The sequence below is a fragment of the Erithacus rubecula genome, assembly GCF_903797595.1.
Source record: "Erithacus rubecula genome assembly, chromosome: 9".
Lineage (NCBI taxonomy): Eukaryota > Metazoa > Chordata > Aves > Passeriformes > Muscicapidae > Erithacus > Erithacus rubecula.
In genome coordinates this window covers 28,666,551-28,691,263 of record NC_136660.1, presented here as the reverse complement: position 1 = coordinate 28,691,263, position 24,713 = coordinate 28,666,551, and the positions used below count along the sequence as shown (strand labels likewise).

The 24,713-nt window shown below is 41.9% G+C and overlaps 1 protein-coding gene across 2 annotated transcripts in view; it reads left to right on the top strand.

Moving 5' to 3' along the window:
* Positions 1-15,607: 15,607 nt before the first annotated feature.
* The window catches only part of SHTN1 (shootin 1), a 55,326-nt gene continuing 46,220 nt past the window's right edge, over positions 15,608-24,713 (top strand). The window contains exons 1-2 of one of the 2 annotated variants that reach the window (XM_079311975.1): positions 15,608-15,818; positions 22,332-22,384. In XM_079311975.1, coding sequence (XP_079168101.1) covers positions 15,761-15,818; positions 22,332-22,384 — 111 coding nt within the window. In that variant the 5' untranslated portion in view covers positions 15,608-15,760. The remainder of the gene's footprint in view (positions 15,819-22,331; positions 22,385-24,713) is intronic. The other variant, XM_079311974.1, reaches the window with a different exon arrangement.

The following is a 24,713-nucleotide window of genomic DNA, read 5'->3' as shown; positions in this document are numbered from 1 at the left end:
TGTAGTGCAAACATGGCCCATCAAGATGACCTAACCCTGAGCAGCAAGGTTATAAACCAGGCTGAGCCTTTTGGCCCTGGGGAGAGTGGAGTATTCCAGGACTTTCTTTATTTATCAGCATAGATTCAGCCTTTGTAACACCTTCTGAATGGTCAACCATTAGAAACCAGCACTGATGTCAAGGTAAGATTCTGCCAACACCCTTCTTGCACAGGGAGACAACCAGGTACTGCTGGGCATTGACAGAACAAATAAACAATACATCACTTTATAATAGCTACTGTGCATGAAATCATTATGTGGTATTATAAAATCAATCTCTATACATTGTTATGTTATTTGTTAAGCTGTGAAGTGCATAAACAGTAGTTTCACACTGTTTGCATGTTGCATTCTCTTCATTCCAATGCAAGATCTGCCTCTTAAAGCCCATAGTTCATCAACTTTATTACACTTAAGACATTGACTTCTCTTTTCCATCAGGCATAAGGAAGTGAATCACTCACCCTTTATGCAGGTGTGTGCTCTTACAGCATCTTTTTCTTTTTTTTTAATAAGTGTAGTTGGTTGTATTTAAGATAATTGAGAGCTCAAAGGCAGGTTCCTTCAGTCTAGGGTTGAACATTAACCTTTCCTGCAAGGATGCAAGGAGGCTGTGCTACTCACACAGCTACTCAGAAAGTGCAAACCAGGAGGAGATGCTGCCTGTAGCAGAAAGTGACCAGCAAGTCCAGGGTGTGTTCTGACTTCTGATGGAATGACAGCCAAAGGTGAGACCTTGGGGATAGCTCTACAACTGATTATATTCAGGGATTTGGGGTTTTTTTTACTCACTATAAAGATGTTAGAGTTCAGTCCTAGCCAAGCAGTCAATTTTCAATTATTGGCTTTTATAATGATGCTTTTCTCTGATACCAAACAGTGTAATAATGTACTGCAGGGTGAGCATGCCTGAAAGCAAACACAGAGTGTCCAGAGGAGCTGAGGCCATGCCCCTGCAACTGCAAGGGAATACAAGACTCCCACTAAATAGGTAAGTTTGTTGTAGCTGGAACTATAGTGATGAGAGTTGTAACTTGTCATACACCTGGAGTGATGTGCCTTGCTGACCATCCCCAGTGCTGTCTGTGGGGCACAGCAATCATGGGCTGAGCAGCACAGAGGCACTGCCCAAAGCACAGCAGTGGGCACCAGCTCACTGAGGAGAGCTGCCCAGCATTACTAGCCCAGGCACAGCATTTGTCCTTGCTGCAGAAGACATTCCAATTATCCTTTTCCCAGATACCACCCACCTCAGAAGCCAGGATTCCTTTAATTGTGGTTTACATTAACAAATATGAGGTATCAGCTTGGTTTTCCTCAATTCATTTACTGGCAAAGGAGAAACTCCAGGGCTTTGCAACTTTCAGGGCATTTTCTATTCCTTGATGTGGCAGAGTACTACTGAATGACTTGTCTGAAGAGAAATTATGCCCTTATAAACTGCCCTTGCACTCCTCAGAGATATTCAGAGGCTGTACAACACACCCTGCTATAGCCAATCTGACAACAAAATGACAGGGGCTGAGCACTTGGAAAAAATGTGGTCATAAAAAAAAATCACAGGTTTTGTCTGAAGTGTACATCTACAGGAAAAAAGTGTCTTTTAGTGAAGGACATTTTGAAGAAGTCTTTAGTAGTGCCTTCACCATCTGCTTTGGGAGGCTCTGATGCAGGATACAGGAACTAGGAGCTTCTGCACCTAATAAATCCTAATGTTCTCCTTAAAAACCATTTGGATCTTTTCAATGTACAGATTACACTGAATTTCCTACCAAAAACCAAACTTTAACCTATGTTTCAAAACCCAATCCTCAACAAGTACTCCCCTTAGCTGTTTTCAGTGCCTATTTTATCTTTCCATTCAGTTTTCACCTGAATGCATTCTGTTTAACTTCATAAAAGGAAGTTTCAATAAATGGCCCTATTTCATCCATTGCTATGGTACCCATCAGAGAGATCAATAAATGAGGCAAATCTTAAAAAAAATGAGGAGGCCAAGAAAAAAAAAATTAGTTGAGTTTTGCAGTTGCATTCACTCAGATAAGAGTAGTCTGCAGTAATGTATGCAAGAACAACAGTATTGACTTGTAATCCATTATGAACCAAGGAGTTAGCTTTGCTGCACGGTCTTGCTTTCATTTTTTAAGATTTCCCTGTGGCTTTTAGTACTTTACATCTTCATTAAGGATTTTAAAAGCAAAGATCTTTGCTTACATTTGAAATACTTTCCTGTGATGAAGCACAGCCACTTGCTAATGGATTTCTGAATGCCATTTTCATTATAATATTTTTATAAGGCACCTCTCTTCCTCTATTATTACATTTGCTTTTGTAAAATGGTTGAGACTGTTCATCATGTACTTTAGGTCCTTTAAATATTGTTCCTGTTTACCATCATAGGAGGTAGTTGGTATTTTATTTATATAAGAATAAAGCCATATTCCAGTTTGTATTTGGCAGATAAGTGAGTTTATGCAGAATTCACATTTATCCCTGGGATGGGTAAGGCCATCCTTCAGTATGAATCAGTAATGCAGTTAACTTTAAACTATATTCATGTAATATTGGCTGAGGAATTAGGCAATGCAGAACTCATATTTGTAAGTGTCCAGGGTTCCATAATTCCATAATTCCATAACAATGAACTTGTCTGCATGGGATAAATGGTATTTAGGGCAGCTGAAGTATTGAGAACCTCACTGTGGTCTGTCTCTGAGTGAAGGGAGGATGGAGCACAGAAAGACACCTGGGGCAGCTCCTGCTCTGAGTTGCTAAGACACAGTTGTCTTAGTTAAAGCATTTTGGGACATTCTCTGTCCCCAGGTAGGAAGATCTCCCACTCAGACATCCTTGCTGGTTTACAGACATAAAGATGCTCATTATTTAAACAATCAGACTACAAACCTGACTCCAGGCCAGCAAGACTCCACCAGCCCAAAAGCCTCTCCTGGGGCTGCTTTGCTCCAGCCCATTTAGGCAGCCCTGCAGCTCAGGGGCTGAGGGCTGGGAGCCCAAAACCTCCCTGATCCACACAATGGCCAGGAGCTGTGAACAACTCCTCCACTACTGCTGGCCCTGTTTGACTTCTTGGTGGCTCCTCCAAGGTGTCCTCTAATCACTTAAAAACAGTATTAGATTCTCTCCTGACCTACTTCTAAACAAAGTGAGAAGGCATTTGAGCTGGTTATGACACCAGTATTTCAACAGTATTTCCTTCTTTGCACTCATATCTCTTGATTTAATTCCATGGGAGATAAGACCTGACTTTTCTTCTTTGGATATAGTTCTCCAAGTTTATGTCAATACAGATGTACTTGTACTTTAACAAGAATAATCTAAAATGAGTGTGGGTCCTGGCTGCTCAGGACACTGAGAATGACTGCTGTATATATCAGTAATGTTAAGATACTGAGGTTTATTACAGAGCTTTTGCAATGGTTTTTCACAAGTGTTTTTTACTCATTCCTGCCCCAGTATGTCAAGCTGACTTAGAGGCTCAGGATTTGCTCCAATGGGTAGAAGTCAAGGAAAGAAAAGCATTTCTTGAGATTGATGAGTGTTATATTCTGCCTTAATGCATCTTTTAGCTGACCTGTCAGAAATATTTCAGACCTATATATCCTGAAAATCTTCTTTCAGTTCATCTGTGATATTTGTGCTTATAGCTTTCTTCTCTTGGACCAATGATAACAATGCTTTATAGAATTCCTGCATAGTTAAAAGCAGATGCTACCCTTATGAGGGTGATGAATCCCACATGTTGAATGTGCCAAAGCAAGGACAAAAGGGCCAGAGTCATGAGCTCAAGGTCTGTTGACAGGCAAAAGGAAATGGAAAAAACAGCAACAGAGGCAGTCTAATGACAGCACTGGTATTGCTTCCTTTATACCAGCCTCTGTATTATCTATTGAAGCTGACTAGTTTTTTGGGGGGGGGATTAAGGTGGAGAGGTTTAGTAGGTATAGAGTGTGCAAGAATTTTTATAGCAGCTAGGATGATGAGCACAGGGTTCAGCTAGAGTTGGTCAGGTGCCACTGCAGTGCAAACAGACTGAATGAACACAACCCTGAGCAATTCCAGGTGTGTCATCCCATTGCTCCAAAGAGTGGGTGGTGAGCTTTATGAGCACAGGGAAACTGCAACTGAAGGGACCTGGAAATATCTGACCAGTGCAATGTTTGCCATTGGCTGAGCAGCTGAAAGAAATGAAGAGGACAGAAAGGCAGGGGGAGACAAAGTACACACCAGAAGGTTATCTCCTATGCTAAATACTGCCCATCTCATGAACTCTCATTCCTACTGGGATATGACCTAGTCTTTTGTTTGTTTGATACTTCCCCTGATACTCCCTTTTTTATATATTTCTGTCCAACTTGCATTACTTATCATTTGCACAAACCTTGAACTTGCTGCAGCTCCACTGAGACAGTTGGCTTCCTCCCACACATCAGAGAATTGAAAAGCAATTGGTATTTTGAAGATATTTCTTCCTGAGCTCCTGGTGGGAGGATGATTTTCTGTTGTTTGACAAAATCCAGTTGGTTCTTGACCTGGAACTCAAGCCTAAGACATATTTCAAAAGTATTACTGAGATACTAAGAGACCAGAGACAAAGACAGTAGATCATTAAAAAACAGCAGAGTTAGAAAATTGGTATTTACTGAAAGTGTGGCTGGCTGTCAGTAGCTTTGGATACATAGGAATGTGTTCTGGTGAGACTGCATAAGACAGGAAATTGAAATTCAAACTGTTCATCCTTAGGTTGCCAACTCAGTCTGGGTCAAGATTTATTTGTTGATAAAATAAATCTAGCTTCTAGAAAGAGACAAAAAGATATTAGCATCTGTCAGCACTGGTAAATTGTGTGAATGACTTGTGAGTGGGACAATTTAGAGAGTGTTTTTTGACTGCACTCTGTTGTTCTTCAGCAGAAAGAACAGAGACTAAATGGCCATTGGTGCTTGCCAAGGACTTTATCAGATCTGGATGGGTCTGAGACTCATTAGTGACTCTGACACTTGCACCAGAGCCAGGACTGGAGATCTCATAGACCCCCAGTGCCAGCTGTCCCCAGATGGGCAGCAATTCTCACTCCTGCAAGCTGCCTTCATTTTCAGACCCTTTCTACCCATGGATCTGGTCAGAGGATCACCCTTACTTCCATAAAATAGAGCCAGATTCCTTTGTAGAAGTAAAATAGTTATTCAAAAAATGATAGGGCAGAACAGGCTGTTTAGACAAGCTTGGCAGGCTGGACTGTCTCCCATGCAAAGCACAATTGCCTGTGTTTTTCACTAACCACACCAGAATGCTTTCCTTACCAGATTAATAAGCACATGCTAGTTAAACAGACACCATTCTGAGGCACCGTAGGAAGCAAAAAATGTAAAAGCATTTCTTTGCCAAGCATTTGTTCCAAAATAAATCTGCTGTTCAATAGATACTGCCTGGTTTTGGCTCTTCTGATGCCTCTGGAGTGGCTTGGAGGCCTGTGGATATGTTTGGTGGAAATGAGGGTGGTTTCTTCAAATGCTGCTGTGGCTGTAGGTCAGTTCATTTAGGGCAAGGACTCAGGTTGGAAGTGTGTTGGTGTGACATTTTTGCTACAAAATTTTATGACTATTTCAACAGCTAATCTGGTGGTGTTGCATAAATTGTAGGGATGAATCTCTTGTCTCACATGAGCAGTGCTGTAGGCATGGGAGACTTGATTTCAATAACAGCAGAGTGAAATGGGTCTGTATCCTCTCTCTCTGGAGGGGGTGCAGCTGCTTGGACTTGCAGCTGTAATCCTGTCCTGAGACAGGAATGTGAGTTACAGCAGCCTGGCCTAATAGAGGGGTTAGTGCCCCCTTCACAGCATTCCCTTTCTCTTCCTTCATCCTGCACCTGCAGCTGTAAATTCCTGCTGCAGCAAAGAATTGTCAAGATTAGAACCTTTGTTTAGGGCACACATGCCCAAATCTCTTCTTTGGAAAGTGGAGCACCTGACAGGTCATCTTCAAAAGGGTAGTTATTTTGAGTTTGTCTTATCACCTGGAGGTATTTCCTAATTTACAGCATATTAAAAACCTAGGGAGGGGAGGGACAGGAGGCAGGTAAGGATAGTCTTCAGCTTCCCCCCAAAACGAGTGAACATTCAGGATTAATTTTCCAGTGCCATCTCCAGGTTGGTCTGCCTTGGCAAAACCAAATTATGTGGCCAAGAAGCTTCCTGGCCACCACAAGGATCCCTGGCTGGGTTTTTAGAGCTGCCACAAGGTGGAGAGGTGCTACAGCTTCCCAACCAAGCAGCAATAATTTGTTTTGATTTAGGTTTGATTATTTTTCCTTAAGGAACCAAAAATTAGTGGCAGTGTAACCACTGAAACAAACCCAAAATTTGGTATTGCTCAGAAACTTGCCAATGAATGCTTCAGTCCACATCATTATATTTCTGGCAATTCTACAAACAAAAGTAAACCTTATAAAGACATGTATGGGACACAGCTTTACAGTTAGTCTAAAAACTTTTGCAGTAGGTACAGAAGTGTTAGATTTTCATGCATCTGTATATAAATAAAAGGTCTGAATCTTTGTAGGGAGTGTTCAAAAATTAGTTTCTTACAGGGTTTTTTTTTTTTTTAGTTGTTTTATGGCTCTCTAATTGAGGACAGCCTTCCCTAAAGACAAGTTCACATATATCACCCATCAGCCCCACATTTTCCAGTGCCTGAAGCCTTTGGCATAATGCATGAAATCATTCACTGAATGGTTTAAAAACTGTTTTTTTGTCAGTTTTCAATGGCACTTAGCACATCAGAACATCCCATTGGTATCAACACCTCGGGACTCAGGTCTTAAATGAAAATAACTAAAGAAAGAAGCATTTTCTCTTTGGTTTCCTTATTTGAAGTGTAAAATTTTTAAGATCAAAGCCAACCTATTCTGTGTGAACTCCTCTACAATATTTTGGCTCAGGAATGCAAAAGCAGGATTATTATTCTATTTTTTCAAGTATCTTGGCTGGATTTCTGCACATCTCCTATAAGTGGCATTTACTGCAGAACAGTCTGATCTCTTTTCTGGCATTTTTTCTCTAAAGCTTCATCAAGTGCTGCCATTCACAGTCTGGATTGGTTCAGAATTTTGCCTGTGGAGGTGTGGGAGTGGCAGGAGAGGCATCCTCAGGGGATGTCAGGACTCCAGCCACCCTGGTGGGCTGTGTGACACCCAGCACACAGTGACACACACAGTTGTGGTGGCTGGATGTGTGCTCCCCAGGCTGTGCTGAAACAGGGCTCAGAAATACTTCTTGGGTCACATTTTGCATATGCATTTTCTCTATGATAGCCTGACAAGATTTTCATCTTATCAGGAGGTGCTTGGTATAGCCAATGCAAATTACATACTCATCTTCCTGCAGCAACAGAAGGAGAAAATAACAGAATAAGAGATTGGGTGTTTACTTTGGCTTCTAGTGCAAAGTGTAAGTGGCTACCATAGTGATGTGAAGCAGATTTTAATATTTCTTGTAGTTTAGCAGATAATCAACAATGGCAAACATTGCTGCTTCACATGTAAGGCAGTGTGGGGAGCTGATGAAAGAAGGAGTTGGAGATATCTCAGGTGGTGACAGTGGAAAAGCCTGATGTACACACCAGTGAGACGCTCCAAATCACTTGAGCCTTACTTAGGGAAGAGCTTCTCAGTCCCTGCAGAGCAGTGATGTGGCTCAGAGGCCAGAGCTGCAATCTGAATGGGGGAGTGAAGTCAAAACCACCCAGCACAAATCAGATCACAAGCCTCTCACTGAGGGTTCCTTGGCTGAATGCGAGTGTCAGGGAAAAACACAAGATGGCTCTGCTGAAAGCTGCAGTGCCACTGCCACATTATTAACAGAGCTGCCTGCAGAATTTCTTGTCTCCTTTCCACCTTTTATCCTTGGGAATAGTGTTCTTAATGAATCTTTTCTTTTATAAATGTTCTTCATTATCTAGATCGCTTTTTATCTTTCAGTTATCACTGCCTCTTCTTGTAGGCGGTGCACATAGGAACTTCTTCCAGGGAGAGAAAAATGATGAGTAACCCTTTGTTTGCCTTTCCATCTTCTCTTGATTTTAATAAGACATGAAAGGCAAAAATCTGAGACATCTGTTGTTTCTTTCAGCCATTTCCACAGAGACATTAGATAGCATTTCAAGCACTCAACTGACAAAACAAGTCACCTTGTGAGAACACTCTGATTTATTAGATTGTTTCATTGCACTAGTTTTGTACAATGTAGGAAATAACTTTCCTCTCTGAGACTCCCTCCATTTTGTTTTACATCAAAGCAGTATTTCCACATAGTTTTAAGGTACTTTATTATACTTATTGTATGTTTATTACATATGATTAATGATAGGCTTGATATTTGGAATGTGAAGGAAGTCAGTTAAAAGTAATGCAATTAAGCCAGCACATGACTGACTGATCAGCCCAGAGACGTGGCTAATGCATGATTTGTCATCTATTTTAATTAAGAAACCTTAATGTAGAGAAATAATACAAATCAAAAGCACTGGCAGAGTGAGACTAGAGAAGAGACACTGGAGTGTCCTGTTGACCAAAAGGCCCAAAGGGAGCAATCCCTTGTGGGTACACTGTATTCCATTTTCACTGTCTGTGATTCTTGGTTTCAAACTCTGGTGGGAACTTGCAGCTTTTTGAAAGGCCATTAAATGCTGAGAAGTACATGGCACACCCCAGCTCCAGCAGACCCATGGCTCAGCCTCACATTAATGTCCTATGTGGGATTCAGGAGCAGGGAGTTCTCTTAAGTTTTAACACTTTGGACCAAGTTTAGTACCAGTAAAACTCCACTGAGAGCAGGTTTTTTTACCCTTCCTGAGCAGCTCTTTATAAGCTTCTCAGGCTTTCTAGTTCAAGATTTATTACATAATTTCTTTATCTGTTTATAGCACAGCCAGGAGCAGTGCTTGTGTGAGATGTAGGACCTGGCCTGTGGCACTGTAAATCAGCAAAACCAGATGTTGCAAAGGATGTATTTCTGTGGTACCTGATGATGTACAGTTGGGCAAGTGGCAGAAAATTCATGTGATATTTCTATGGAAATAAATCTACTTACTCCTTGGTCCCTTTACCTTTGTGTCATTGAAGGGCTTCCAGAAATTTTGATTTAAGCTGATGAGAATCCTTATGGCAATTTTGAGGTTTGTCCCTAAATTCTTACAAAGAACCCAATTTTCTACTGATAAGAGTTCCACAGCACACAATAATACCATGGTGATTTTTATCAGTAAAATACCTGGCATAATTATCTTAGTGTAGTAAGTGTGGTCAAGTGGTGTAATGTAATCCAACACCAGCTAAAGAATGCATGTGACAGCTTTGTTTTGCAAGAAGGGAGTAGAAAGGCTTGTTGGAAGGAGAGCCCAAATGCCTTTTAATTCAGGGAACTAGCATCTGACCCTAATTATGTGGAAAAATGGAGGTAGTGCAAGCACCAGAAAAGGGACAAGTCTGCAACAGGAACAAAAGCAGCAACTGCTGTTGAGCTGTATGCAAAGTTCAACTGAGAGGGAGAGAGAGACAGACAAAGTGGCTCCAGTTGCACATAAATACTAGATGGAAAGTGTGTTGAGGAAGCAGGGCAATGGGTTATTTTTCATAAGCTGCAAAATTGCTTAATAAAAGTGAGATGACTTGCCCTTTCTGTAGAAATTAATTATGACAGCAACTTTGCAGAACAGCATAATAAAGATGTAGGCAAAATAACAGTGGCATTGAATTGAAAAGCTGTGCATAATGAATGGTCTACTAAGATGCTTATGATCAGTACCAAAAGACCTTGACTGCTGTATAGTAAAGTATTTAAGTTCCTAACTAACTGATTTTATTATTTAGTTGACATGATGTTAGTTGTTTAGCAAAGAACAAAGTATGAAATAGCACTATAGGCTCCAGGAATAACTTACCAAGGAATAAGTTTTCAAATTCAGTGAGACTTCATCAGCTTGCAGTGAGATGTTTCCCTAAGATTTCTCCCATCATAAACATCTGTACACACCAAAATCAGACTGTGTCCATGTTTCACCATGAAATTATGAGCACAGAGATATTTGATCCTATATGGCAAAGGTGTTTTGTTTTGTTTTTTTTTTTTTTTCCCTTTTCTTAATAGATCATCCCTTCCTCCTACGGAAAAAAAAAAAAAAAAAAAAAAAAAAAAAAAAAAAAAAAAAAAAGACTTTTTTGCTGTTGTCATTTGCCATCACATAACACTTAGTTGTTTAAAGATTCCTATACAACCTCTCTTCTTCTTTGCTCTGGCAGCCCAGTTATCCAAAAACAAAGAACCCCAGTGGTGCACAAAAGAGTCACTGCAACAAAAGCCTCTCCAGTGATATTGGTGAAACAGGCTCCCCCAGTTCAGGAAAGGGGTCTGGAAAGTGACTCAATTTCTAACTCTTCAAAAGCATCATATTTGTCTTTGACAGGCTGGAAGCATGGGAGATCTCACTGGTGAGCTATTTTTTATCTCTAAGTATGTGTCCTTGCAGGTGTTGGCAGATGTTCACATCTCAGTGGGTGAAATCCACCACCTGTCTGTGCTTGAAGATAGAGGAGGCAACAACCCTTTCAACCAAATTATATGAGGTGAGCATCCATAAAGTATGATGAACGGCTAGGGAGGGTGAGGAGATTTAATTTGCCTAGTTATATTTTACCGTTGCAAATTTAATATCCAGGATTGTCAATTATGGTACAATTAGAGCATTTAAAAATGCCACAATAAATACTTCATCTTCCTCTGCTTTATCCCCCAATCAATTTGTGCCTTTTGCTGTGCAGAGAGACAGACATGTTTACCATCCTAGATGGAGATGACTAGCAAAGATCATGCTAGGGTCTCTAATCAAATGGTTAAAGTTTTTCAAATGAACCTGTATTATCTGAGGGTTTTTTTATCTTTAATCATACTTATGCTCCAGTTTGAATGTGTGCTGATTAGTTAGTTTCCATCCTAGGGAGACAAGAAGTGCTTATATTTACCCTGATATATTATGCCAGTCATTATCCAGCACTGATTGGTTTGATGGAAAAATATACATTACCTCAGCAAGACAAGCTGCTTAGTCTTATTCATCATGTTAATTAGATGTTCAAATAGCTATTGCCACTTCTTTTTTTTTTTTCTTCAGTTTATTGATAGTTGTTTATCTGTGCAATGATTATGTAGTTTATTTTATCTTGTCCCCCTACTTCTCATAAAATCTGCCTGCTCTGAAAGCAGAAAACATATGGCTGTAGCTGTGCCCTGAGGGTTCACCCAGGCTGCAGTCATGGCTCTTTCCACCAGGTAGCTCTCCTCAACAGGAGGGTGATGAATCCTCAGGAGTCAATCCAGGCTTAGCAGGGACTGATGGATTGCACTGCTTCCAAAGGGAATGCCTTTCTCTCCCAGCCAGGGGGGTCCTCTGCTCCCCCCCCTTGTTCTTTGTTGTTGGAGATGTCAGGAATTTGCTTATATAAGGTAAGGCTGCCTTGGTACCCATGAAAAGGTCTGAGTAATTTTATCCCAAAATGAGGAATGGGAATATGCATATGATAAATAGATAGATAGATAGATAGATAGATAGATAGATAGATAGATAGATAGATAGATAGATAGATAACAACCAAATAAAATTCCTGATTGTGGTACCTATTTGATAGGATATTGAAATCTTTACTTCTGTATGCCCAGTTATGAATATTGTTATGCTAAATAGCTAATTTATGAGAAAAAAAAAATCCTAAGGATTCATAGGTAAAGTTCACACTTCACTGTCTCTAGGTGATCCCAGGACAAAATTGTTCATAGACACGGTAATTGTTTGAAATTTTATTATTTGAAATTTCCAAATTTAAAAATTCTACTATGCTGTGAATTCCAAGGTCTTCACTCTAGATCCTATGAATTTAGGAGTTATGTGACTAATCACTGCAACCAGTGATCCAGTTTGCCATTCTGTGATATTTTCAACTTGCCAAGTCCATAATTTTAGTGCTTATCAAAGTCCCATCTAAGAGGTGAACCATGAAAAAAGCTGAAAAAATGGAATGCAAGCAGGTACAACAGCCTGAGTTACACACACATGTTGGGAACTGATCATTTGCATCAGCTTCAAGCATTAGTGAGAATAACAGGTGTCCAACATCCCACTGAGATCTATCCCAATGTAAGACAAAGTTAGAACTTGCAGTATTATTTTCTTTCTTTTATTTTCTGTAATTATCCTACTTTATATGATTGATGGCTACTGTGTAATTGAGAATACCAGACAGATTCTCATCCACTGCAGCTATGAGTTGGTGAAATTTAGAGGTATGATGAATCTAGAGGTATGATGAATCCATCTGAATTTTGGCCTCCCAAAGGACTTCGATTATTAGAAATAGAATTAAATTTTCAGCTACCTCCTAACTTAGAAAAATATTAGCAACAATTGATTAATACATTATTATTATTATTATATTATTATTATGACTACTACTACTATAATAAAAATAAATAATACTGTTGCAGTGACAGCTATCCTATTCTTGTAACCAACATGATCTGAAACAAGGAGATCCTTGTTTTAAATGCTGACTTTTCAAGATACTGTGACTGGATGTAAATATGTAAGTGAATAAAAACAAAAAGTATGAAGCCCTAATATAGAAATTATGGAAGTGAATTCTTTTCATGTGGATATACTACTTTAACTTGAGTAAATAAATAAAATAATGGAAGAATTGACTTGCTGTCTTTGCAGATATCAAAGGGATTTTATGCCCTGTTCTGGCTGCATACAACAGACAGAACATTGTTGGAGGATGAAAATGTCCGGTGCCTTGGCACTGTGCAGGGATAAGCAACCCTACAATGACTCTTTTGCAAATCCTGCTATTACACTGCATAAAGGAAATTGGTTTGGAAATGAAAGGGAATGATATCGGCAGTGGGAAGAGGGACTTGGAATGAGACCTGTGGCTGAAGGGAAGCCAACAAGGCAGCCCAGAAAAGGACACTAAAGAGTAAAACACTGGCAAAACTGCTCTGACTTAAAGTGGGGGCTATTCAAAATCAAGGTCATCCCAGAGCTCCAAGGACCTAAACAGGATCTCTGTGTTCCTTCCAATGGAGGCATTTATTGATGTGTAGTTTTATTTGTAGCTTTTATATTCAGCTTCTGGATACACACACAGATTCTGGTTGACTCTTTTTCACTGAAAAGCCCTAAAGTATTGAAATTGCAAACACCAAATAATTTGTTTTCTTTTTGCTCAATTAAAAAGATCAAGGGTTTGAGGTCTCTCGTTGCAAAGCACTCTCCTCAAACCTTGTCGGTTTTTTTTTTCTCTTGTTCTTTCTCGTTAAAATTTTTGTACCATTTTTTGAAGAACTGGATACAGAAAATTTATTTTGGTCTTGTCAGTGTTACAGAAGAAACTTTTTGCCCTGCTGTCAGCATACCCCCATTCTTTTGCTGCAGCACCTTACTGACAGCACTTATATAACTACTTGCACTTTGCCTCCCACTTCCTCTACAGAGCCTTCCTTGGTTTTCCAAGTCATTTCCCATTCTTTGCATACGACTAGAAGCACAAATTCATACTTTTGCATTTGGTGCAGTGAAAGGTGTTTTGTGCTGACTAGTCCAAAATGAGCTGACTGGAAGTCACCTCCTTTGCCTTACGTGGAGCATACCATGCTTCTGAGACATCAGCACAGCTCATGTGGCTCTCGTGGCTTCTTTCCAGGATGCTACACGTGTCATTAACCACCTGTAGGACAGAAAGGGCTGTAAAGCATCAATATAGAGTCTCCACATGTTTTAAAGCTTTACTAGGTAAAAAATGAGAAAACTAGAGAATGCTGTAGGGGAGGAAGGAGGCAGGAGGATGGAACAACTGTTTGTAGCAGGGTCTCTTTCCTTTCACTCTCTGGTATTTCTAATATTGCCACATCTGTGTGTTCTGACCTGCCTGCCCAGAGTGTTTGCCAAAGAAGGAGGGAGGAGTACGAACTGTACCTTTGCCCAGGCCAGTCCAGAGATAGCTGCTGCTCAGTTGACTGCTGCTGGAGCTCAGCAAAATGTATAAACAGAAACTCTGCACTGCACTTACTCTCAGCCTTGCGGTAAACTGGGTACTGTAACCATTTTAATACAGAAATTATTACTGGATCCCTTCCTTTTCCAGAAGGGGATCATCAGAGAATAGCAGAGGGAAGTGTGCTCTTCTGAGGTGAACACAGCAGGTCTCTCTCAAAGCCCTCTGCCCTAATGCTGTTCCAAAATTTCCTTAAAGTGCTGGAGTAATGCAATATTCCAGTTTGTTTTTTTAACTTTTAGCTTTCTTTATACCAAGGCACTCAAATAGCTATTTTATGTCCCCACCACTCCTCTGGGCAAGGGATCCTCAGTGGAAAGCTGTGCTGTGCAAGCTGTGCAAAAGGACATATTAAAAATGCAGCAACACACCAGCAGCTGTGTGGGGAGTGGTGCAAGAGGGCTTAATCCCAGCTCTTGGGGGACTGACACGGTAGGAGACCCTGCCTGGGGTCTGCAGCAGGACCTGGACAGGCTGGATCAATGGGCAAGGACCAACTGCATCAGGTTCAACACGGCCAAGTGCAGAGTCCTGGCCACACCAACCCTGCAGCAGAACACGCTGGGGAAGAGTGGCTGGAAAGGGAAAGGGTGGAAATGGACCTGGGGTGCTGGTCAACAGCCAAGAAGGCACCCTGGTCTGTGTCAGGAATAGTGTGGCAGCAGGAGCAGGGAAGTAATTCTGCCCCTGCACTCAGCACTGCTGTGCTGTGTCCAGTTCTGGGGCACTAAAATCAGGAAGGACACTGTGAGGATGGAATTAGTACAGGGAAGAGCAACAAAGCTGGTGGAGGGTGTGGAGCACACGTCCTGTGTGGAGAAGCTGAGGGAGCTGGGGTGTTCAGCCTGGAGGATGCTCCAGAGAGGCTTTCTCACTCTGGAATCCCCTGAAAAGAGGCTGGAGCCAGATGGGGGCCAGGGTCTGCTCCCAGGAAACCAGCAACAGGACAGTCTTAAGGCAGGGGAGGTCTAAGTTGAATCTTCACAGAAAGGGTCATTAGACCAATGTCTAAAGGGCTGCACAGGGATGTGGCGCAGTCACCATCCCCAGAGGCGCTCAAGGAAAGTCTGAAGGTAGCACTCGGTGCCTGGTGCAGTTGACATGGATGTGTTCGGTCACAGGTTGGGCTCGATGACCTCAGAAGTCTATTCTAGCCTGACTGACCTGCGATTTCGTTCGCAGCCAGGCGGGCCAGAGCCAAACCCCGTTCTGAGCACTGCCCGCCCGGCGGAGCTCCAGGGGCTGGGGCTGGGGCTGGACCACGCTCCGAGCACTGCCCGCCCGGCGGAGCTCCAGAGGCTGGGGCTGGGGCTGGACCACGCTCCGAGCACAGCCCGCCCGGCGAACCCGCCCGGGCCGGACCCGCTCGGAGCACAGCCCGCCCGGGGCCGCCGTGCCCGCACCCGCACATGCTCACTGGGGCGCCGCGGGAGTCTGGGCATGTGCAGAGCGGAGCGGGCCGGGCCGCTCGCCGCGCCCGCCGCGCCCCGGGGCTGCGGCCGCCGCCGCCCGCCCGCTGCCAGGTGAAGCCGCGCTCGCCGGGGCGGAGCGCAGCGGGGCAGCCGCCGGCCCGTGGCGGCGGCGGCGGGGCAGGATGAACAGCTCCGACGAGGAGAAGCAGCTGGAGCTCCTCGCCAGCCTGAAGGACCAAGGTAGGGGCGGGCGGCGCCGCCTCCGGCGCTGGAGAAAGCGGCTCCCCGCTCCGTCGCGGGCCCGGGCTCGGCCGGCGGGAGCGGGGCGAGGGCTCCGCGCCCGGCGGGGGCACGGGGCGCGGCGGGGCGGGCGCGGCCTGAGCATCCCCCGGCCCCGCTCCCAGGCCCCTTGCTCTGCCCCTACAGAGGGAAATAATAAAAGCCTTAATGAAATGAAGCAGGGGAGTGCAGCGTGTTGGCTCTTCCCCGCCGCGGCCGCCTCGCCGTGCCCGCTCTGGCTGCACACGGGTTGGGCTGGATGATGTGTCCAGCGCACCGACAGCGGCTGAGGGAGCGCTGCCGTCGCGGGGGCCGATGGCGGTGGCGGCGGTGCCGCAGCACATGGGCCTGGGTGCTGTCCCGGCCCCTTGAGCCGCAGGGCCGGACAGCTCCCGGCTGACAGGCTGTCCCTCCGAGGAGCCGAACCTGCCAGCGTGTCCCATTCCGCTCCGTGCTGCAGGATCCGATCCCCGCCCGACCCAGCAAACACCTGCCATGCCAGTCCCCATCAGCCAGCAAACTTCCCGCTGCTAGCTCAGGGCTCGCCCTGCTGCGCTCTCGGTTTCTGCAGCACTTCAGCAGCTCCATCCCGGGCTGGTTTGGTGCCATGTGAGAGTCACTTTCGGTGCTTTAGCAGAAAAGGCCAGAATGTCACCGTGTTCCGTTTCACGAGTACATAGTCTGACTCATTAGAATAATAATATTTAATCCTTTGCAAGTAGGCACATGGAAGAGTTTGGAAGCATTTTTTAATTCTTCTGTGGTCAGTCTGTCCCTGAGCCTTGTTGATCTAGCAAAGTTGCAGCCTTAGTCAGGAAGAGAAAAAGCAGTGATGTAGGCACATTCAAGAGTTGGAAGATGTGTTCGAGTTGTGAACATCTTCCTGTGCCCCAGGTGGTCGGTGTTGCCCCCTGTGCCACAGCTCCATGTGCAGGAGGTGTGAAGGAGCCTCGCTGGAATTCACATCTGGCGATTCCCACAGCTGAGCTCTCCTGGTCTCCCACAAACCAGGGAAGGGCAATTTGGAAAGGACCTATTGGACAAAGTTGTGTTAAAGACTGAAATTACAGGGGTTCAGCAGTGCCCATTTTTCTGTCATTCATTCTGACCATAAATGTTCTCCATCACTTTTGCTGTGTAGCAGAAGCTTTTCTTTAACGAGTTTCATTTGGATATTAATGGACTGTTCATGACCTGCTTTGTCACTTTTTGGGTTTTTCCTGTATGTTCATCTTTGGAAATTCACGATTGCCATCAGCACAAAATAGATTCTGCCTTGGAAGGATTCATTAGGTGTAAAATGATAATCTTACAGCTGTATGTTTTGATAATCTGAGACCAAAAAATAAGGCTCAGAATCTGGTTCTCTTGCTGACTGACTTCTTCCCTCCAGTACTGCTGCCTCCAAAAGAGCATTTGTGAAAATGAAAATAATTTCAAAAAAGACAAGTTTGTGTTACTCTTTAGAGAAAACTGAGCTCATTGAAATTGTTTAGAGCAGTTCTGCTCTCTGAAAGTCTTCTCATCCAGTGGGCTGGGTATCCTTTAATGTCCAAGGAAATTTTACAGGACTAGAGGAATTAGTTCAAGGGAAAGTTACTGTAACTTGAGGACTGGCTGTCCCAGATCTACCTGAGCTGTTGAAATAGAAGCTGTACTTGGCACACCCAGTCCTGTAAGGCTCTGTTCTTGGTGGATGTTCATCCTGAAACACAGGAGTTTAGTGTGTTGTTGTTAGGCCAACATACATTATGTGATTATGTATCTGTAGAGAAAGTTGTTGTATATAGGCAAAAAGTTACCCAATGGGAAAAAAAATCAAAATATTCTTCTGTTTTACATCTAAAACTATGCAAAAAATATAGTAGCACACATAGTTAAGTTGTGTTAACTGATGAGTCTGGTACCTAGAGTTAAAAACTTAAGCAGTGGAAAGGTAATGACATAAATTATACTAACAGTAAAATAAAGTATATTGTTACTGTAGATAAGTAAACTTGCTTACTCTTTATATATTGTAATTTGGAATAGATGATGTTCCTTCCATTCTTATTGATAACAAAATAAGACTTTTTTAGATACTACCAACTTCCCTCAAGTAATTTTATGGTGGTCTGTCAAACAGAGTCTTGTAATTTTCTTGTTTATTTCTTCCAAATGTATATACCAGTATTATTTTGGAAATAAATGCAGTTGGTGGAAGGATCTGCTGGATCTATTTGGAGTTATGGGTACACAGACGTCTCCTATCTTTATTTTGTTCAGAGTGGTGTGCAGCTTCAGGTTCTTCTAAGATTTTGATGTGTAGTCACATTTCTGAAAAACACAAATGGATTTGGAGAGGTTTCAGAAAACATTCATTCAGTAGCTGTTACCTTGGTTTCTTTTTCAGGATATGTTTTTCTAGTCATGAGAGACTTGCCTGGCCCCAGGTAAATGAAGTGGTGCCATAGGCAGAGGGGAAGGCAGCAGAGGTGGCAGCATCTGTCCTGACTGCTGTCACACTTCAACTGCTGCTCATATTCCTAACCAAAGCCAGCAGGCTGAACCTGAGGCAGGTGTTTTGTAGCTGCCCACTCAATTCTCAGTGGCAGCTGTGAAGCTCTCTGGGGCTTGGGCAAATTTGCTGGGCTGTTTGGCAGAGCTCTGAGCAGCAACAAGGACACTGAAGCCATCTGTGTGCAAGATACTCTTATCTTTCACCCATGCTGAATTTTCCAAGTCCTGTGTGTTAGACTCAGATACCTGATACTGATCATTCTTCAGCTTGCTCCATTAACAAGTTTAAGGTGAGCATCAGGAAGAAACAAGATCTGTGTATTGATGATGTTTTGGACTTAAAAGTGTTGTTTGAGTTTTAATCCTCAAATAGCTTTCTGAAATGTCATAAAAGCAGCTTCACTATAAATATTACTGTTGTCTAACTGTACTTTAAGTGATGTTTCCAGTGATGCACATTTCTATTCATCTGGGTCTTATATTCCTATGGGCAAGACTTAAAATAAGACAAAAAAAGCAGTTTGACAAAACTTTGTGTTATTAGCAGTTGGTTGTAGGAACTGAGGAATGATAGCAAACTTGACTAACAGCTGAGTCATAACAGTCATTGATTACCTGCCTGGAAGATTGCCTTGTTTATCTTTGGTTTTATTGGCACTGTTGGTACCTTGCCCTTAAAGACACAGTCATCTTCTGCAAAAGTCCCTTTTTTGTTCAACTGAAAACTGGAGCCAGTGATCAAAGTGTCTGGAGCTATAAACTAGGTAAAATTACATTTCAGCCCTGCCACCATCATAGCCATGTTTGTGGTCACTGTTAAATTACAGTGGGTAACAACTGCTGTTAACCACACATATACTAAAGGTATTTGTATTTCCTGATTTGTTTTTCTTCATTTTCGAAAGATCTAACTTTGCTCTGTGTTTGTTGGCTGGAATTGATTAGAATTGAAGTGTGATGATTTCCAATCTCTAGTCCCAAGCAGTATGGCTCTGTATACTTTTTTAAAAAAATCATCATCTATTTGATCTCTTAAAACTTTTTATTATAATGTCAGCACCTTTGAATAAATGAACATATTATGTGTATCTTCTTAGGAACAGACTAGACTGCCAATCTGACAGCAGTATCTCAGAGCAGTACCTTTTAAATGTGTGCTGTTGACAAGCTCCTAATGTGCTCTGACCAATTTATTATACTTTGTGGCAGATGGGTAATTTTTATGGCCAGAGGAATTTCTGAGGACACCTTGTTGGCTGCTGTCTTGCCCTCTGTAGTCACTGCTCTATTTTTTCCCATTGTACCTGTGTGTATATCTTCATACACAGCAGCCATCATTCCCCAGCAGAACCTATCCTGCTTGAATGTATTAGAGTTCAAGTGTTTTTTCCACTTCAGTTTCTTGTGTTGAGCCCTATTTTTTTTTCAGAAACTTGTGAAGGCAAATCTTTTGGTGTGAACTTAGTGGTTGGTCTTTAACAGTCAGTGGTGTGTTTTGTTTTCCTGTCCTGTTTTTTCAAGGAAGCTGTAAGACTACAAGATGCAAATTTGAGGTTTAATTAAATTTACATGTACACACTTTCATAGATTTGAGTAAAATCAAGTCATATGGGAACACAGATACAGGAGCTGACTTCAAGTATTTGTACCTAACACTTAGCTTTGTGTACCTACACAGGTGATTTTTATTTGTTTATTGTTTTAACAATTGTTAGGTAATTGAGCCGTGTAGGTTTCAGCCAGTGCAACTGATATGTGACCAAAAGCTTGGTTTGCCCAAGTGGGCTTTGAGCCTGATAATAGATATGTGTGTGCATTGTGAGTCAGGATTTGGAGTCATTGTATAGTGATGAGTGTAATGCTGTCCCATAAGTTCCCCTTGACAGAAGGAGGGTTAAAAGTGCTGCCCAGGCACTGTTTGGAAATAGTTTGCACCTGTCTGGTGCCTTACTGTATCCTGTTGAAATACTGATTAGTTGGACTTAGCAGAAGGGATCTTTGAGCCTAAAATAGTGAATAAGTGTGAAAAATTTATCCATTTTGGGTTTTTTTGGTCCTTTTGACAGCATTTCACAGTCTTGTTGTGCATGCTGTACATGTAGGAGACCATTGTTTGAGAATTTTCACAACATTCTTGACCTGGTTCTTCCTATTCCATGTACACTGGAGGGAGCAATGGGGTGGCAGCAATTCCATTAAAGCTTCTGGTGCAGACAGGGATGATTCTGTCTCTAATGATATATCCAAAAAAGCAGGTGTTAGTTTACTTATACCATAGATTATTTCATCTGGAGCACAAGACTCCTTGCACTGTCAGCTCTTTCTCTTGCTGCACCAGTAAAGACATGCCTGGTCCATGATATGGAAGCAAAAACAGAGGAGTGACACTTGCTTTCTTTGACAGCTCTACTTATTTTTGGAGTAAATAAGTAAATTTGAAATCCTGAAGTGGCATTACTTACTGATTTGGCATGGAATGGCTCTTAAATGGACTTGAAGGCTACTCTGGTTTGCAATATAAATACTAAAATATATCCATGTAGCATTTTTAAAGTTTGGGGGCTTTTTGTCTTTAATTTGTGTTTTTTAATATGCAGCTTTAGGAAAGGGGTTGATTAATTTTTTAATAAAAAGAGTAGGAAGAGTCACCACCTCACTTTGTGCAAATGAAGGTGTCTTTCCTGTTGTTCATTGTGAATTATAGTCATTATATACTTTTAGCCTTATGGCCTTGTTTTAGTAATAAGTGCTTTTCAGCCATAGTAAGTACCTAATATATAAAACATCTAATTTAGATAATACTTACATTTTGTTAGCAAATTCAGTTTCAGAAGACACAGGTTCACAACTGAAAATCAAAATGCTAAGTTGCAATTAAAGGAGTTTCTGCATAAAAAGTTATCTGCTTAATTTAATACTGATGAAGGATGTTGATGCATTCACAGGACAGTCCCTTGTGGCAGCTGAGCTGTGGAGTGAGTACTTGGCAAATAAGGGAGGTCACTCTTGTGAAGGAACATTCTGTGTTCACTCACACTGGCCATTTTGGGGTTTTGCTCTGTAAGAAAGAGTGGGGTTGGCTGAGAGTATGTTTTGGATGGCTTGAGAGCTATGGGACAGAATATTCTGTTATTTTCTCCTTCATGGCTAATGATTCAGAGTTCTCTGTTCATGGAGCCTGTGAAGAGAGCTCTCGAGGGTGGGGCAAATTATATTTACATTTTTTAATCATTTGTAAAGTATCGAATGGCAGGAATGACCTTAGCTTAAAGCTGAGCAAACACGAGCAATTTCCAAGTATGGAGAAACTTGAATTGTGTCTGTTGGTACAGTTTTCATTCCTTTTCTTATATTTGGGTGATAGAAGTCTGTTCCCTTATTTTCCTGGAGGGAACAAGGCAGTGGAGCAGTGACCAGGAGTCACAGCCTTTGTGCTTCTGTGTAGGAAATGCATTGTTTCACCAGTGTGCTTTCTTGTTTGTTCATCTACCTGTTGGATTTTTTGTTTTTTGTGGGTTTTTTTCCTGCTTCTTGGGCATAGGTGGCAGGTAGGAATTTTGGGTACATGAGGAGAAGTAGGGACAAAGTAAAGGCAGGTACCCATATATTGCACCAACCATTCTTTCTAGGATTGATCTGTAACCTGAGTCAGTGTGGGTTTAAAATGGTCACTGCAAACCAGTATATTCACCTTGTAGCTTTTGAACTGAATCAATAAGATTGTTTAACCCTACATTGATCAAGAATTGATTGTTTTGGGAGCTACCACCTTTTTCAGACACTTCCTAATTGCTTCACTTCTAGAAAGCTGTCCAGTTCATAGATATTAATAGGCTATTAATGAAGTTTATGACCCATGTTATATAAGAAGTCTGTGTAGATAAACAGAAGAGTTATCAATTTAATCAAATGAAGAACTAATTTGGGAAGACGTACTGCTATATTAACTTTTTTCTTTTTTGTTTCCTTGTGTAGCTATTGGCGAATATGAAGAGCTTAGAGCAGAAAATAAGAAAACGAAAGAAGAGGTTTGTATATATCAATTATTCATTTAATACTGAAATTCTAAATGCCAGAATACCTTGTGGACTATGGCAGATTGTTGTCTGCTTTCTTGCTATTACTTACTAATAATAACTATTACTTGTTTCTATATGTTTTAATGAACAATGAATGCAACTATCCCAACTATTCTGGCTGCCCCACTCCTGAAAAGTTCCTGTAAATATATTTTAAGTGATGGTTGCTTTACCAGGTTTGCCTGTGATTACAGTGGGAGCATACACCAAGTCACATGTTCAGATAAAATTGTTTCTCTTTGATCTAAGTCTTGTGTTATTATGACTTCATTGGCACAGGGGACTTAATTACTGCAAAGAAAAAGGGAGAACAACTTCCCTCAGCTTCTGAACATTCACAATGTAGGCATATGATTTCTGAAGGTAGGGAGCTATGCAGGGGAGTCAGTGCTACATTGTATTGTATGCAGAATTCTCCTTTCTCCAGTATGAGTGAGCTGAAGATGTAAGAAACCTGTTCGTTTTCAAATCCCTCTTTGCTGCCAAGACATGTAGGTTTAATTCAGCTTCTTCTGAAATGATTTTGGAAGGGTCATTTTTAGTTACAAATGTTTCAATTCAAGGCTGTAGTGAGAGGCCATTGTCCTTAACTCTTTTCTTATTGTTAAAAAAATTTGAAACTTCTGTTCACTTATGATTCAGCAAAGACTACATGTTTTTCTCCGAGGTCAGCCTGTTGTGCATCATTCCCTCCTACCCTCTGACCTCCTCGTCCTTTTCTCTTTGGTTGTTGCTGCATTCCTGTTCTGCTGTCCTTCACCAACATCTCAGCTATCCCAGGAAATCTATCCTCTGTCTTTGCTGTTGGGAAGAAATGCTCAGAAGAAAATGAGAATAAAACTGAGTTAGAACAAGGTTCCATCCAGCCCAGAATGCTGTCTCTGACAGCAGAAAGGGAGGCATGGAGGAGGCATGTAGGAGCATGTTTAACACCTGGGCAGGTTTCTCCTGCAGTCTCCAAACCATTTGCAGCCTGGGAGTCATTTCAGCATCCTGCCCTGCACTGCTCTCTTCCTGTGCTGGCTGTTGGCTTCTATCACATGGTGGGAGTGCCATGCCAGGACTTGTGTACACCCATGAATAACAGGCTCCCCAGCTTTGCCCTGAACTCAAGTCATATCAGCTTTGGTGTTTCTTCAGAAAAGCTTTGTTTAGCCAGGGAAGGAAGGAATGAGGAGACTTCCCTGAGTTACATTTTTATTTAATTTTTTTTTCTTCAAAGGTAATTTCAATGAAAAATGTTATTCCTGAAATTGAGATGGAATGAGATGTTCTGAGGTTGTTTCTTCCATTTTGCTCTTCTTGGCTCCTTGCTCCTCTCTCTCACAAGACTTCTTTCCTACAGCTGCTTATCTCTAGCTTCTCCTGTGTGTTTCATCTGGAGGCTGCTTTGAACTTTTTCAGAATGCTTGCATAACACCCAAAAATCTTCCAAGCCCAAGCACATGGGGATTACATTCCCAGCTGAGCAAATCACTTAAACACGTTCTCAGGGCTGGACTTTCTGTTGTTATGCAAGTTTTCTCCTTCCAGAAACTCCATCCTGAAAATTGGTGTGCTTGTGTAAGCAGTCATGCTTAATTGTTTAAGTGCTTGGAGTCAGGTGGTTAAGTGTGAGGCTCCAAGTGCATTTCTTAAAAATAAAAAAACAAAGAAAACAAAAAAAATCTGATACAGAGTCCATGGTTATATTTGCTTCCAGTGCCAATACTGGAAGAAATTATTCCTTGTGTTATAGCAGGGCAAAGTAATCCTGAGGGTCCTTAGCATCTCTTGCTTTGTGCCTTAGTTTGTGCTTTTCAGGATCAAACCTGCTGCTGGAGAAATGTAGCACAGACTTTCTCTGCCTGTGGTTCTGGGGAAGTTGTGGGTGACTTCTGTTCCAGTATCTGCCACTGTCTGTGACTGTAAATGTCAGTAAATGGCTTCCTTTATATCAACTGTGGTCAACAGGAGAATGAGAAGTTAATTTTTTTAGCAGGTGACTTGCAAACTGTGTGTGGAAAGTGCCCTAGAGGAATTAAATAGCACTCTTTGTGTATGTGCTTTTGGAACACTTGGAATACTTTTCTAAGTCACTACTGAACTTGTATGGCTCTGAAATATGAGCTGTGTATGCAGATATTGTCCTAGTTTCCATTAGACACACGGAGCTTGGATAATGGACAGCTTGCTTAAGATATAGTTTTAATTTTTGAAAATTTATGCTTTTTTCCTTTTTTTTTTTTTTTAATTAGGAAGCAAATTGACTTTTACATGGGTTACTTTGTTCAAAGCA